General features: G+C 40.9%; 1 protein-coding gene across 2 annotated transcripts in view; it reads right to left on the bottom strand.

Annotated features, from left to right (window-relative positions):
• LOC124278892 (serine/threonine-protein phosphatase 2A regulatory subunit B'' subunit alpha-like) overlaps window positions 1-16,807 on the bottom strand; it is a 75,499-nt gene extending 58,692 nt beyond the window's left edge. The window contains exons 1-2 of one of the 2 annotated variants that reach the window (XM_046714692.1): window positions 16,782-16,807; window positions 14,242-14,620 (exon numbers count right to left, since the gene is read on the bottom strand). In XM_046714692.1, coding sequence (XP_046570648.1) covers window positions 14,242-14,517 — 276 coding nt within the window. In that variant the 5' untranslated portion in view covers window positions 14,518-14,620; window positions 16,782-16,807. The other variant, XM_046714690.1, reaches the window with a different exon arrangement.
• Between the last annotated feature and the right edge of the window lie 291 nt (window positions 16,808-17,098).

The raw sequence follows: 17,098 nt of genomic DNA, 5'->3' as shown, positions 1-17,098 counted from the left end.
CACTACCACCAATTTCAGTCTAAGTCGAACTTGTTGCCACGGAAACGCCAAAAATATTTTATTCAGAATTCCAAAACTACCAAAAGGCACCAGTACACCACCAGATCTATCCATGTACCAAGTTTGGTGAAGAAATATTTAACGGTTTCAGAGTTCTGCTCCGGAAAAGAGCACTACCACTAATTTCAATGAAAGTCGAACTTGTTGCCATGGAAACGCCAAAAACATTTAATTCAGAATTCCAAAACTACCAAAAGGCACCAGTACACCACCAGATCCATGTATGTGCCAAGTTTGGTGAAGAAATATTGAACGATTTTAGAGTTCTGCTCCGGAAAAGACAAATGTGCACGGACGGACGGACGGACGGACGGACGGACGGAGTCCATTTTAATACCCCCCGCAAAACGTGTTGCGGGGGATAATAATGCTAGATCAAGGTATATTGAATATGTGTGACTGTACGGTCTTAAGCATTAAATGCTGAAACTTTATTAGAAGTGTGTGAATGTAACACAAGTTCTGCTGTATAACAAATGAAGTTTCAGTCATTTTATGTATCATATATGTTCTGTTATCAGAAATGGTAAAGTATCGGGAAACGTATCGTATCACCACCATTGCATCGTGATGATAATTGTCTCGCAGGTTCCTTGCCAATACTTTCATGATATATCGTCTCGCCTCATTAAACTGGTATCGGGATATATTGTCTCGCCATGATACACAGCTCTAATCATAGCAACACTCTATACTGTCGTGCTTTATACCATGTAAACTGACAGTGCATTCAAAACATCCTACCAACACTCTATACTGTCGTGCTATATTCCATGTAAACTGACAGTGCATTCAAAACATCATAGCAACACTCTATACTGTCGTGCTATATTCCATGTAAACTGACAGTGCATTCAAAACATCATAGCAACACTCTATACTGTCGTGCTCTATTCCATGTAAACTGACAGTGCATTCAAAACATCATAGCAACACTCTATACTGTCGTGCTCTATTCCATGTAAACTGACAGTGCATTCAAAACATCATAGCAACACTCTATACTGTCGTGCTCTATTCCATGTAAACTGACAGTGCATTCAAAACATCATAGCAACACTCTATACTGTCGTGCTCTATTCCATGTAAACTGACAGTGCATTCAAAACATCATAGCAACACTCTATACTGTCGTGCTCTATTCCATGTAAACTGACAGTGCATTCAAAACATCATAGCAACACTCTATACTGTCGTGCTCTATTCCATGTAAACTGACAGTGCATTCAAAACATCATAGTGTATAAAAAACTTTCCAGTGATTGTGGTATAACAAAACAAAATTCATATGTTACTGGTAGAGTAACGCTTAGTCTCAGAAAATGAATACATACTTATATATAGTTTTAGACATACAGTCATCACTAGCAATAATGCTCTTTGCGATACCGCGGATTCGGTTAAACCGCGGGGTAATCCGTGGCTCCCATAAAAAAAGTTGCCCAGTGATCACATATATTCACGTCATGGAAAATAGCACATCAACAAATCCGCTCTTGAGCTCTGGTTAATCACGTTGTAAACTAGTGAAATTCAGTGCGGATTGCAATTAACTATGTTTATCGTACATATCCATGGTTTTTCAGATTCTTAAAACATGCAGGGTTTTTTTCAATAATAATAGATGAACAGCGAAACATCGTAATAACTTTATCATAAAGACATGTCGATCATCAGCCGAGTACTTACGTTTGCTATAATGCAACACACCGCGTAATTGCGAGAATGTATGATGTCAGAATAAACATTTTATTGATTAAATTCAATCCCATTTTCATTCATTAAAATTGTTTACAATAACAACGGAGAAACCGTGAGTGACATGGCATTACCTCATTCCATACAACGCCTGCTTACCACATTTGTGTGAGGGTCCGTTTTTCACGCCTACCGCGATAGCACCAATTTCACATTTTTCTCAGCAATCATGAACAGATTACAGCCTTGTCATCCATTGACCCCAAGACCTGCGTTATTGACTCATTGAAGTCATATTTGACAATTAATTGCCAACATTTTGTTTTTACAATCAAAGTGGCACGTACCGAGGAAGTCAGCGGTGACTTGTCAAACTGTCTCCTACGTAAAATGTATCCAGCCAGGTAACCCAAAGTGCTTAGCAATGCTAATTATTATGTTAAATATGTTCGTAGAAAACATGCATTATACTTATACGATAGCAATATATAAGATCTCTGTTAGAATAACTGCTTGACATATAAATTATTCTGATAATGGAATAGAAATTCTTTGATGTTATATTTTCGGATCGTTTTTAACTGAATCACCGGTACATTGGACCAAAACATCGATCTGTGCCCAGCTGATTGCTATTTCCGGCTTAGTTGAATAACAGGTAGCATGACAGGAACAACAATTGAATTATCATGTCTTGTGATGTTTGATTGCAAGTTTCATGTACATACATCTATTTTCATTTGCAAAGTTGTTGTTTTTTTCACCTCCAACAATACGATATAGTTTTGACTGGGCACAATACACAAAATAGCAGTTTTGTTATGTCCATGGAAAATACGATTTTACTGGGCCTTTGTTCCGCATTACGTAATCGTTACTATAATGCGGGTGTCTAATAATGCAGGAGGTCATCCATGGACCCTAAGACCCGCGTTATGGCGAGGGATGCCTGTATTTCAATTCATTTGCATCATCTGTACGAAGACTGTACTTGTAGACATTGAAAATATCATGTACATAAGGTCCACAGTATCTATAAGAGTGTTAAGAGTTGTCTCCCTTCCCCTCCCAACAAAACCAAAGTAACATTGCTTAATTTTCATATTTATTTTTAGACAGAGAAAAAGGACAATTTTCTGTTTGAATGTCTTAGATGAGTTTGATTTAATAAGGAAATGAGATGTCACCCACAGGAATCTTACCAAACCAAATTACTTATGGTTGAAACACCTAAAGACCAGATTAGCTGAAATTTCGGAATACATTTCCTGTAACAGTTTATGATATGAAGTCTTCATCTTTAGCCACCATGTACTGATTAATAGAGGAATATTTAGCACTCAAGAAAGGAGACATATCAATATCATAAATTCAGTGAACTGTGATCCTCTACTGGAACACTGATTCGAGTTAATTCCTGCTGAGGCAACAAATTCTAATGGAACATTGGTTTGCGGTGTGGGAGGAATAACAGTAAATGATCTTCACATTACTTCTCTAGTCAAGAACAACTATTTTTGCTTGCAAAAACAAATTTCACATATCCGTGATATATATATGAAGACAATCTGCTATTACTGCCGAACTATTTATTTACCAGCACAAAATATGCCACCTCCCTCAAAACTTCTTCCCACATCTTTTAATGACAGGAAGTAACAAGGTAGGACTCTGCAATGTTAGCCTCTGTCTGGATCCATATTGAGTACAATTTTGTCTTTTCCAAGAAAGCCCACAAATCATCATGCTTCTGGTCCATATTATGTTAACACTCACACCAACTGAAAGTGAAACTGATCATAACACTCCAATTTCAGTTGAGCAGACTCGACAGGTCTGGCAGAGACTCAAACAGAGAGCAAACTAGATATCATCCCCATGACAGATCACCACAGCTTCATATCAACTGATGCAGTGACACTATATCAGTTCCCAGTAACCAGGGTACATGGAATGAGATTCATGCTGTAGACAGCAATATTACCCTGAATATCACAGCCATAGCAGCCCAGCTTGTAGCATCACAGAGACAGTTTCCCTTGGAGGATTCCAGCCGTCTGTTATAGATGTCTGAGGTATCCAACTATCCATACCAATATCAACACATACTACCCCATTGGCTAGATGTGTAAGTGAGATGCAGACACATCAAGTGTTTACCTTGAACAGGTGGGGGTGGAGCATTCAACAAACACAGCAGACATGTGACCAAATGTCAACTATATCTGTCCCAGCTTGGGTCATGTTTCATCACAACAAGGAATATGAAAATGATAGCTAAGTATTATCTCAGTCAAAATGTCTGCTGATTGGTTACTCATGTTTCCCTTTAAATATGCAGCCACTGACAACATGGCTTACAAGCAACCTAATACACAGAATAAAACATGGAGGCAGAGGTGAGTCAATATTAAGTGTGGAAAAAATGGATAATGAAGGAAAGATTTCGCCTACAAAGATAATTTAATCGCATAGTCAAAGTCATTTTCCTTTGGAAATGATAATTTGCAAAAACTATATAATTTTGAAATTGATGAACAATACTTAAATACTGAATTAACCACATTGGCTATTTGCTATGTTTTGCTGAAAACGTAGTAGTCAATATTTATCAATTTCTTCTATTTTAGTGCCCTTTGATATTTATAAAAATTGTTTTCTTTACATATACACGTAAAAGAAGCACACAAAAAAATTCAATACACTAACATTCTTTGTAAAATAAATGCTATGCATAAAAAAAATAAGAATTCAAGATGTTATCAGATTACAAACATGACTCTCTACATATATGGCGCTCTCATCCAATCAGAGAGTGTCTCCCAAAGCACTAACAAAATCCAAACAACAAAGTGAAGTACACTTCTGACAGTTAGACTGGATATACTCATGTTGTAACTTTTTCAAAGCTATATATTACTTGTTACGAATATTTATAAAAAGTTGAAAAAGATTCTTCTAAATTTTAAGGTAGTTCGTGGGTGACTGAAACTGTTTTTCTGCTTGTTGAGCAAACCAGACATTGAGTTTCCAGTTCTCTGCACAGGATAAAACTTATCATTAACAGGTTTCCAAAGCAAAAGAGTGCTGATTTAGTGATTATGTTTCAATATACTGAGCTTGTGAATAGATTATAATAGAAAATTATCCAGACTTTATGCATGTAAACATTTAAAGCACAAAGGTCAAAAGAGAACTTCAAGATGACAAGAAGAGACAGAATCATATTAATGTTAGCGTGAATAGTGGGCAGCAGTTTAGGAGAGAATAACTTCTGTTCTGTTTAGGTGTTAGACAATACACTGGTGCATCGGTGGATCCCTATTTTGTCATTCTCAATACAAGTCAAAACTAACTTTTAACGTCACACACAGGAAGTGTTCTAGTTCATTCACTGTACTAACTGGCCCCAGCACACACGTAGTTGGTATGGAGTTACCTCCCTTCTACTGTTTCAGAAAAGCCACATATTTTGATAGGGTACATTGCTGGACACTAACCAATGAGGACATTTGATTTGTCAGTGAATTAAGGAAAAGTGTAAGAAGACTGAACACCCTTCCTTGGTATGCAAATCTATAATGTAGCAGGTATTTGGCTATACTCTATGCACATACTACAGACATGACAAAGATGGTGTGTAGGTGACATCAAACTGCATTTAGACATAATGCTAACTGGAGGAACACAATCAAGAACTTCCACTGCCTCCATCATGGAACCATAATAGAAAATCTGTCCCTGTTACAAACTAGTTGAAGGAAACAAGTAACACAGCTGACACAAATATCAAACATCCAAGAGAAATCAGACCCTCATGTTAGTGATGCTACACAACAGAAAATTACTATGTATTACTGGTAAGAACGTTTATGGAGTGTTCATGCTTAACAAGCACTGGGTTGGACACAACAACTGTCATTCATTTCAAGATCAGTGAAAACTGGCAGAGTAGATGGAGACAAAATCTAGCTACATGTACAAACAAGAAAACCAAAATGAAACCTGCACTAGTCTCATAGAAACTTCTGTCTAACCCCCTTAGTATATACTGTAAATGGTCTTTTTTTATTCTGTTGGAAGTGCTGCTTTTCTTTACAAATGCCCAAAACATGTAAGTCTCAGGTCAGTGAATTATAGAAATTATTACTTGTTGCATAAGAGTGAGTGAGTATGGTTTTATGCTGCTTTTAGTAATTGTTGCATAAGACTAGTTTTTACCTTACTTAGAATAATGATTGTGTCTTTTAAAACATTAATTTTCTTTTATATTATACCCATAATCTGATCAAAGCTTGTGACATGAAGAAATGAGTGCAGCCATAGTATTTGAGTGTAAGTATGAGAGCCACCTCCTTTACTTGTAACTTAAAGGTCACATGCAACGTAAAACACAACTTTGCAGATTCTGATACCTTTCGGTATGGACTTACCGAAACAAATCGTCAAAAATGCAAATTCAACTTATAAAGTTGAAAAATAACGTGATGAAAAAAACCGCGCGAAATCGGAGTTCAAACGTTTCACTAATTTTCCCCGACTTTTCTGGGGAAAACGGGTTTCAACAGCTGGGCTCATAATTTTTAGAGTAAAATTGATATTTTATACTTATCCTGACTCATGCTCTTTTGCTTGTCTTCTTCTTCTTGCTAACATAGTGGAACACTTGTATCTCCTTAATTGAAGCCCCTTCAATGTAAAATCACTAATTAGTACTCACCAAGAGTTGCCTCCCTTTGCCTTCTCAAGGAAAAGGTGGCTTCACCCTCTGGCCTCATGCTTCACTCTCTCCTGATTTTATGAGCCCAACACTTGAATTTACAGGGAAATCCAAAGTGTTATGTGGGGAGGATGGGAGGGAAGCTTACCTCATGAGTCAGGATAAGTATAAAATATCAATTTTACTCTAAAAATTACATATTTTTCCTTATCCTGACTCATGCTCTTTTGCTTGTAGAATCCTACGGAAACGGAGGTGGGAAAGAACAGAATACTTTGGATTTATAAAATTAGTGATTTATATAGATATAACTGTAATAACCCCCTAACGGGAACTTCATAAAGGCACTGACTTAGGATAATTCCTCTACTATAAACCATAAGTTTATATATTGCCATAAATGGGGTATTACAATAATAATATACTATGATATTAGCAAATAAAGATATAAAAGCGACTCTGACAAGGAGAAGCTATACAACTGAACATAATCATCAGTATAAGCTTAAAGCTGAGTAGACTTAAGCTAAGTATATACATAGCCCTAGAACTCCGTAGAGTTATAAGCTAGATAATACAGGTATGAAATATACATAATAATCTCGTGAAGACTATGTGTTAACGCCTCACGAGGGACTGTCAACTGCTGTGCGAGGACCAAGGGACCAAAATGGTGAATACCTGAGACGCCCTCGGTGGTGATATCTCTCAGATAGTGATTAGCAAACACCATGTTAGATTTCCAAAAGCATCCTTCCATAATTGTATTCAATGAACAGTTACCGTAGAGCGAAAGTGGAAGCCAATGCCCTGATCTCATGGGGATTTGATGCTGTTGGAGGGTCCAGTCCTGCTGCCTTGTAGGCTGGCATGACAGTTCTTATCCATATAGATATGGTGGTACGAGAGACTTCTGTCTGAGTTGTTGCCGATAAGGGATGAATAATCGCTTGAGAAATCTTCGCTTTGTTTTGGAACGTCAGAAAATAGACTTTGAGAGCTCTGACTGGGCATAGAGATAAGTCCAGTGTATCCTGAGATCCGAGAATCGAGGAGAGTGCAGGAATATGGAATAACCTGTCTGGTTGACCTGGCAATTGATTTTTGGCGATGAAATCCCATCTTAATCCCAGGTGCGCTGTGTTTTGATTGTCATCAAACTGTATCCTCTCATAATCTAGTGCGAAATTTCTGACATCCTGGCTGCCGTGGCTAGAGATAACAGGAAAAGCGCTTTCTGTGAGAGAAATTCAAAGGTTGTCGATTCCAACGGTTCATAAGCCTCACTTGTGAGGTGTTGGAGCACTATATTCAGATCCCAAGCTGGGCGTGGAACTTCCGCTTTGATCCTCCAATCGAAAGCACGTAGTAAGGCCAGTAACTCTGGAGTCTTGGTTAACTTGACACCCGCTCTCATAGTTATCACAGAACTAAGCGCGGCAAGATATGTTGACAATGTCGAGCCTTTTAAATGTTTGTTTTGACGTAGGTAACACAAATAATCTGCCACTTGTGGATGAGTAGCATCTCTCGCTGTAAATCCCTTTATTTGCTGCGTAATTTTCAAACTGTGCCACTTGTCGCCGCATTGCCACGCGTAGAATAGCCGCAGCAAGCGCGGACTGCTTTTGCCGCCTGGTTGAATATCCTCTTGTTTAAACACATTTTAATACAGTCCATACGCGAAGTTGGAATACTCCTGGGCTTCCGCGCACCTGTTTGGTGTGTGGATGAACTAATAGATTCGAGCTTTGGTAGCTCTAGTGTTGGTTGACCGAAGTTCTTGAATTAGAATGGGAAACCACGCTCTGGCTGGCCAGTAGGGCGCACCAAAGTGAGTTGGAGGCTCTGTGTTTGTCTGATTTTCTGTAACACTTGAGGGATTATTGCTGGCGGCGAAACGCCGCACGCATTGAGGCCTTCCCAGGATATGCTTAGAGCCGCCCGCTGCCCATGCTTGTGGGTCCGGGACTGGTGACACGTAATGTTGGTAGCTGATTGTTGAAGCGCAGGCTTAATAGATCTATTAGCGAGCTCCTATTTGCTTGATAATCTGTGCAAAGATTTCTGTATTGAGCATCCATTCTGTCGGTGACGGTTGATGTGGCCGAGAGAGCGCGCCTCTGCTAGTACATTCTTGGCTCCGGGAATGTGACATGCTCTGACATGTAAGTTGAGATCGTGGATTAGATCAACAGTTGAAAGCTTAAAGTCAATAGGTTCAGTGATCTCGCTTGAGCCTTGTTTGTTCACATAAAACGCCACTGTCGAGTTGTCGGTATGAATCATCAGATGCGCATTTTGTAGAATGGTGCTCCAATGAAGTATGGCGTTGATTACCGCTTTCATCTCTAACATGTTTATATGGAGCTTGCTTTCTTGCTGATTCCATAACCCTGATGCCGTCCGGGTTGGCGAGATGAGCTCCCCAACCCTGGAGCGACGCGTCTACATATAGATGGGTTTTGAATTCCTGCTCTGTTAAACAAATACCTTCGCAGACATTCGACCTCCTGGTCCACCATAGTAGATGAGGTCTGAGGTGTTTCGGTAGACTGAATGGTTGTAGGTCGTTGAGATGTGCATTGATGAAGACCTGTAACGGACGTAACTGTATTCTGCCTCTGACTGTCATGTCTTGGGCTGACGTGAGGAGACCCAACAGGCTCTGCCAATGTCGTAGTGGTAACGGAGAGAGTAGAGCTGGCGGAATGGTCTGTTGGATCTTGAGCCAACGGTCTTCTGGTACGACGATACGGTTGAGAGTCGTGATAAATCGAATGCCTAGGAATTGCAGATCTTGCGATGGTACTAGGTCCGACTTGAGTAAGTTTACTAACCATCCTAGCTGTGTTAGTAGCTTTATGATGTAGTTTAACTGTAGTTTGAGACGCTGTGGATCTTGATCTACTTGTATCCCGTCGTCGAGGTAGAACGCACTGCGTAGCCCTAGACGATGTAGATAGGTGACAATAGGTTTCGTTATCCTCGTGAATAGCCAGGGGGCTGATGATATTCCGAATGGGAGTACTTTCCATTGGTAATGCAGCCCGTCTAGTGTAAATCGTAGGTATTTCCTGGATTCGGGATGTATCGGGATGTGTAGATATGCGCCTTGCAGATCTATACTGGCCATGTAATCCATGGGACTAATCAACTGCCGTAACTGAGGTAGATGTATCATGCTAAACTTTGGCGGTTTATGAGATAATTTCTGTTGAATATGCTCATGTTGTAAATGAGTCTGTATTTCTCCTTGGAGTTTTTCTTGGGTACTAGGAAAACTGGGGAGTAGAAGCCTGGTCCGATGTTTACTTGATCTAGTACTTCTATGGCCTGCTTGGTTAAGAGCGATGTAACAGCCTCTCTTAACTTTGGTAGTTGTTGTGCCTGGAAGTCTAACTTGTGAGGGTTGACTGTCAGCGAGGCGCGGCCTGTAGTGGGATACTAAACCGTGTTGAAGAATGTTGGAGACATAAGGGTCTTGTAACATTCCCCAGTTCTGCCAGTGTAGTTGAAGGCGTCCACCCACTTGTGACGGCTGTACTGGAACGGCTGGGGTGGAAGACTCCAGTCGCTCCAACCTGTCTTTCAGCGCTTATAGTTGCGGAACCTCTGGGTGCCCTGCCTCTTCCTGATCCTCCTCTATAGTTGCCATATGGGCTTAATTTAAAAGAATCTTTTCCCCTGAGCTGGCCATCTTCCTATCCCGCGCTCTCTCTGTAATCCAGTGAATTTAGATCTCCCTGAATATCTTTGTGAAGTCTCGCCTGATGACGCTGGCTAGCGTGTCCATCGACTTAATCATAAGGACTTCTCTGGAATCCTTAGTGACTTCCTTTGGAGACTTTCTCAATTCCTCCACAAAGATGGATGGGGAGGACCACGGGCTGTATAGAGTGGAGCTGTAAAGTTCTCACCCCAGCTGCAGGAAGCGAGGAGGCCTTGACGACGAAGCTAAGGTTAGCGCTGCTGAGACTGATGTGAGATGATCCGCTAGGAACTGCTGGTCCTTCTTTGCATCAGTAGGGCCGAAGTAGATCATCCTATCATCTTCAGAAGTCGTGGTCACTTAATCTGGTGATAAGTGTCTCATTGATCGCTCTAGATCTATTAAGGCCAAAGAACATGCGCCTCGCCATGGTTTCTATCTGCACCAGCTTGCGATCGCCAATCTTGTAGTTCTTGTTCTTGACATCACTGATCAGCTTGTAGTTGTCATCGATGTCTTGTGCCTTGAAGAAGGGGTCCATGTTATGAGTTGAGAACTTCTTAGCGTGAAAGTTCGGTAGGTGTGGCGTCTGAACTTTCGTGGCTTTATGGAAGGCTGTATCTAGATTCTGTGGCACCGCAGCAATCGGGTCGATCGGAGGTAAGGTGACGGCGCCTGCATCGCCTTCCTTCATCAGGTAGGTCTGCCGAAGCTGCCACTCTTGGAAGGTGAAGAAAGGTCTAGGTTGTTTACCATCCAATATCGTGATCTCAGCCGCCTGAGAAAATGATGCCTCCATCATCTTCTACCCCAGGGTCGCTGATGAGAGGTTGATGCTCTTCAGATGGTGGACTGTGTGCTTCTACCACTGTGCCGGGTGACGCTAGGGGAGACCTGACTGTAGACTTCTGTGCAGACTTGTGTGGTGACCTCCGCGAGGAGATCGACGTGGTGATGAACGAGGAGATCGGGCGCTGTGAACGGCGCAGGTGATCGCCTTGGTGATCTGGCGCCTATGGGTTGACCTTCGGAGACCTGTGAGGTGAATGTTGATAGCTTCGCTGGCTCTTGTGGAGTCCCTCGATGTCCTTCTGGACGACGATGATCTGGAGCCAGGTCCCTTCGCTGGGCCTTCGCTGCTTCTCTGCGCCCGGTCCTGGGGAACGGCGACTTGACCTTCGCTGCTGGCTTCCGTGAAGTCTGGTGGTCTGAGTCCGCATCTAAGGATGAAGCCGAGGAAGGTGATGATCTATCCCGCCAAGGCCTGCTACATCTGGGTCCTTCGTCCGAGGTGGTCTGTGACTTCCTTCGCTGAAGGTGGCTTCGCCGTGGGCCGCTTACGCTGACGGGGTCCCTCTGGGGTGTCGCTTCATGCTGGAGCCTTCGCTGGCTCAGGCCCTGGGCTGGCTGCTTCTCCAGTCTGTAGTGGTCTTCCATCATGATCCATGATTTTCCGTGCATCAGTTCATCTGGGACGGTCTGCGACGGCGTAGTGGGTGCCCTCTCTGCGCGATGTTAGCGGCGGGGGCCCTCAGGGAGATCGTCCGACATCGGGTGTAGACACATCAGGCTGCATGGCGATCTCTGCTGACGTCACTGTAGCTGTCACCGGTCGCTTCTTGTGGCGTAGGTCGGGGATGATGATCGGCTGATCATCGTAGAGGCCCAGTTCAGCGGCTGGAACGATCTCGGCTGAGAAAGTTCTTGACGACTTCGTAGACTTTCCCTTGGAGGTAGACGCTGCCCTGGGGGTACGGAGTCTGCGTTGAGTAGACGTCGAGGCCCTCTTAGACTTTGGCTGCGATGACGGGATGTCTGGTGAGGCAGGACGCTTCTTGGAGGCGGCGGACTGCATCCCACGCCCCTCCTCCGAGGGACGCTCTAGCGGAACACCAGACGGGAGGGGGTCGACCAACAGCAGCTGACTGGATGGGGATTCCGGCATCGCCATGTCTAACCCTTTGTTTGCGTGACTCTATCTGCTGCACGTCTCAAGACGCAAAGATGATATTTATTAAAAGCAGAATTAGATAGATTAATGCAGTAACTGCAACGTGAATCAAACGCACAAGGCGTAGAACAACTAGGGCATATTACATGCGGGTCAGCAGCAGAAAAACGTAATCTACAAATAGTACAGATTTTCATCAACGTAATACTAGCTGAACAATCACTTAACTCACGGAATAAACAGTAGAAATAATGATTAATTATCAATACATATTAATGAAGGATACTAGCTATACCTCTATAGTAACCTATAGGAGGTAACTAACTAAGAAAACCAAAGGATATAGTGTGTAAGGAGACACAGGCGCTCTCACATCCTGCTCACTGGGCGAAGAAGGAGAGAGTGAAGCATGAGGCCAGAGGGTGGCGCCACCTTTTCCCCGCGCAAAGGCAAAGGGAGGCAACTCTTGGTGAGTACTAATTAGTGATTTTACATTGAAGGGAGCTTCAATTAAGGAGATACAAGTGTTCCACTATGTTCGCAAGAAGAAGAAGACAAGCAAAAGAGCATGAGTCAGGATAAGGAAAAAAATACTGGAATTTCTGTGGTATAATTACTGTCAGTACCCTGATATCATGTCTAAATAGTTCTTTTGTAATGACAGTGCATATTGCTGGGCAAAAACTCACAAATTTCAAACTAAAAGTGTAAGAAACAAGAATTCCATGGCAGCCATGCCACTGTAGTCTATTTGTACTATTTCTATAAAAAGACTTATCACAAGTGGGTTTATGGGCAGTGTAATAGGTAATTCAAGCATTTTTAATTTTGTCTACAGTTGTCTGAGACAATACAGTTTCGGTATCTGTGTTTCACACACAACCATTATGTTGATATGTAGTTATTCTGTTCCATTTTCAACAAACCCCCTAAATTTATTAAATGTTATGGACAATCTGTAACAATAATGAAAGGGAGAGCCTGAGGAGCCTATTGCACATATTCCAATAGGTTCCAACAATGTAAATGAACTAGGGGAGGTAGCAAGATGAGGCAAAAACAATAGTGAAAAATTATATAACATGATATGAGAGCAATTGGTGGACAGATATTGAGAGTTGGGAAAATTGTTTTAGTGTATATTTAATCTGTCTGCCGTTTCAATGAAGGCATTTTTTTTTTAATTAGCATAAGGACAGATGTTACACATGCGATACGTAAGTACATATACAATTTACAAAGTGAGGTGTTGCACTGTTTCTGAATGAATCCAAATATATCTGTGTTTCACATTTCACATAGAGATGAAAATATTATCCACAGATGTGAAAGTAACATCCTCAGAAATGTAAAACATTTGCTTTACATACTATGATGAGAAATTAAAGCAAATATAGGATAAATACTAGAAGTGAAAGTATGTAGTACTATCGGGAATAGAGGGAATATACTACTTGTGTTGCTGCCATTTCACATCAAAGCTGTCCTTTATGCATGTAACAAAACCTCAAACCACATGCCATTTGTTATGATAATGCTTGTACGATAAAATTTGTCTAATATATTGCTGAGATGTTTGAATGAACAGGCAATTGTATGTGTTCATAAATTTATTCACATTCAAAGCAAACAACAGAGCATGAGAAATGATTACATTCTGCCTGACCACAAACATTTGGGTGGAGACTCCCAACACTGATCCCTGCAACATACTCCCAGCTGCAAGTCACTGACACAGATTCAACATTACACCATTCAGTTTAAATCTGGGAAACAAATTCAGTGAGTCTACACTAAAATTGTGTAAGGCTGAGAAATTTGCTCTGTGATATTTGCACCACTATATGACAGCTGTCTATAAATAATCGAGCCCAGACCAGACAATACAGTGATCAACAGCATGAGCATCGATCTACGCAATTTGGGTACGATGACATGTGTCAACCATGTCAGCGAGCCTGACCACCCAATACCATTAGTTGCCTTTTACAACAAGCACTAGTTGCTGATGACCAATTTTAACCCTGATCTTCACACAATGAACATGATGAAAGTAGGAAACATTCATGTTGATTGAGTCAACCTATCACTTTCACTTACCTTGCAGTTTGCATTGATATTCTTGTGATTTTTAGATGTTAATGGACGACGTGGGCTTCTGGGACTTGGTAGCTTGAAGGCATTGGCCCCATATGGAGGTGACCCTGGACGGTGGCGAGGAGATTGTTGCTTCCGTGGCGATGGCTCAGTCAAAGTCTCCCCCAAGACAAGTTGACGAAGATTCTCTCTCAGAACATGCTGAGTCTCTGTCTCACTGAGCCAACGTAAGAACAGTTCATCCACCTTTAACTTCAGGACTGGCTTCAATGCCATCATGAAAAACACTGTGGGTCCGTCACCTATTCATGATTTCTAGGAATGTTTTGGCATAGCTGACACAGAATGAAACAGGCAGCATGGAATGTTGATCATCAGTATCCTGGAAATAGATATGGAAAAGAAAATAACAAACTTTTACTCATACCATGCTTGCAGCAGGAAAATATAGTATACACTGAAACTCTTATTAAGTTGTCATTCACTGGAGAAGTCAACAATAAATCAGCTGTATTGCTACAAATATTTTGCATATTCTTTGAACCACAATTTCTGCAAATGTATTTGTCCAGAAATGTCCCAGTCCTCTGGGAGTCCATAGTAGTTTGTATGATGTATCACTCATAAGCAGCTCATCACTGCTCATATTGTAGTTATGATGTAGTACATAAAACTATAATCAGCATCTAATTCTTGTTTTCTATACACTTATAAAAAACTCTTAACATACAGATTTAATCAAGTTAACACTTTCAGAAACCTTGGTCAAGAAGAAAATGGTATATTTGTTATATACTGGGTATGTCCCCTAGCTACCAAAAACTGCAACCAGTATTTGCCCCTCTCTGTATATAAAGCATGTGGAAGTGTATCTTTAAAGCCACTTTTAGTAATATTCCAGCACTATCATGATGGGGGAGTACTTGGACAATATTAACCACAAGGCTACCCCATCATCCATAAGGTATGTGAGTATTCTAGGACTTGTTAAGTGGATTCTTGAAAAACTCGCCTATACATAATGTCAACAAATATTTAGGATGTACACCCTTTAGTTTAAGTTAATTTGAACAACATGTTTAGCATATTTAGAAGATAGTTTAACAAAAATCCTTTTAATTCATTGTTAATGTACTGAGATGCAGTTGGCAACATGCTTGATACTCTGAATAGTAAATGCTCAACATGCAATTTATCCCCAACATTAACATGTCTGAGAAACAGGCAGTATTGGCATTTGACAACACTTTAACACACATAGAATGATGCATGGTGTGTGTAGCACTAAGAGATGTATAAACAATATTCAAACCACAATCTGTTAGTGGTGCTCTCCTCATGACTGTTGAGGTTGTTACAGACTTGAAGCACATATGTGATGTAATGGGTAGACTGCAGTATTTGGGCCCCCAAAACTGGAAAGAACGTTTTTCCTTTTAGGGAAGTTGCTGAATAAAGACATTCCATGCATGTGCAGTTCCTTATTTACGTAACGTTGTCTGTAGTAACAAGTCCATATTAGGTATGTGACACATTTGTGTATGTGGTGTCTTACGTCATGTTAGTACCGCCCATAACCAACATGAAGTTGACCCCACCAGGACACAGCTTCACCCAAAGGTCTACTGTTTTCAGACTATGCCTTTCATGTCCAGTTAATTTTTTTAGGTCCTTTTGGTTGAAAAAGGCCTCCTTACAGATTTCAGCATGCTTGTATATAAGCAAAGATGGCTTTGGCTGCTTCTGTATGGAGGCTGGTCATTACAGAAACCAACAAAGCAGGCACCCAAATACTGCAGTTGACCCGTATATATGTAAGTGCTGTAGTACTTCACTGTTGCTTGACAACGGTATTAGAATCTATACGGAAAAGTCGGATCATAATATAATAAAGAAGTTGTCATCCATAAAGTATCATACCTTTCTTATGATAATTGAAGTTGTAGACTTGAAGAAAATATGTATCCTCCATACGTAACAGACACAAACCCCAACCCTAACTGATTAAAAGCTCATTTCATACAAATACTGTTCTAATTCATGAGCAAATGAATTAAAAGGGACCTGTGACAGAGAAATATTGTGTACTACCTGTCAGGGTATTGAGAAACACAAGCGTTCTTTTGCTTCTGTTCTGCAATTTACCCCCCAAAAAACTTTCAATTCATTTCTTTTGATTAATTGATTACGTTGCTGTTCCGTGTATTGTGAACACAAAATTGTTTGAGCATAGGATGGATTTTAAGTGACTGACACGATTATACGTTGTTCGCATTACATGGTCGGCGAACCAGGACGCATGCCTGTGATTGGAAAGGGTCAAGCAAGCACAGACCTATCAACTGATCGCAGACCTGTCAATAGAAAACAGGTGAGGCACCTTTTCATTCAACGAACATTTCCCAACAACTGACAGTTCATAAGCTATTTCACTTAAAACTTACTGTCAAACACACGGTATCACTTATTGATAAAACGAACTGGCGGCGCAAGCCTCATTCACAAGTTTGACTTTTCATAAACATTTTGGCAACACAGCTTACCGCTCCTCGCAAAATGGAGAATGTTGATTCGGTAATGAGGCAAAGCGGAAATACGTCACAGAGGATTCCCCACAAAAACATATGGAAAACCCCAGAGCTAAATATAGACAATTTCGTGCTCATCAACTCTTGTGAACTGTTTTTACATGACATATTATTATTATTATTACATTTATTTAAATTTCATTTTAAGGGGAGCTGAAAAATGCTATATATAATTTGGGGTCTAAACAACTGTTACTTTAATTAAAAGCAGTTCTATAACGTTACTTATAGAAACTACTGTCAAAGCAGAATTATCACTTCAGAGAATGCCA

Source organism: Haliotis rubra, unplaced genomic scaffold, assembly GCF_003918875.1.
Source record: "Haliotis rubra isolate DU_JTF1 unplaced genomic scaffold, ASM391887v1 Scf243, whole genome shotgun sequence".
NCBI lineage: Eukaryota > Metazoa > Mollusca > Gastropoda > Lepetellida > Haliotidae > Haliotis > Haliotis rubra.
This window is presented reverse-complemented; position numbering and strand designations above follow the sequence as displayed.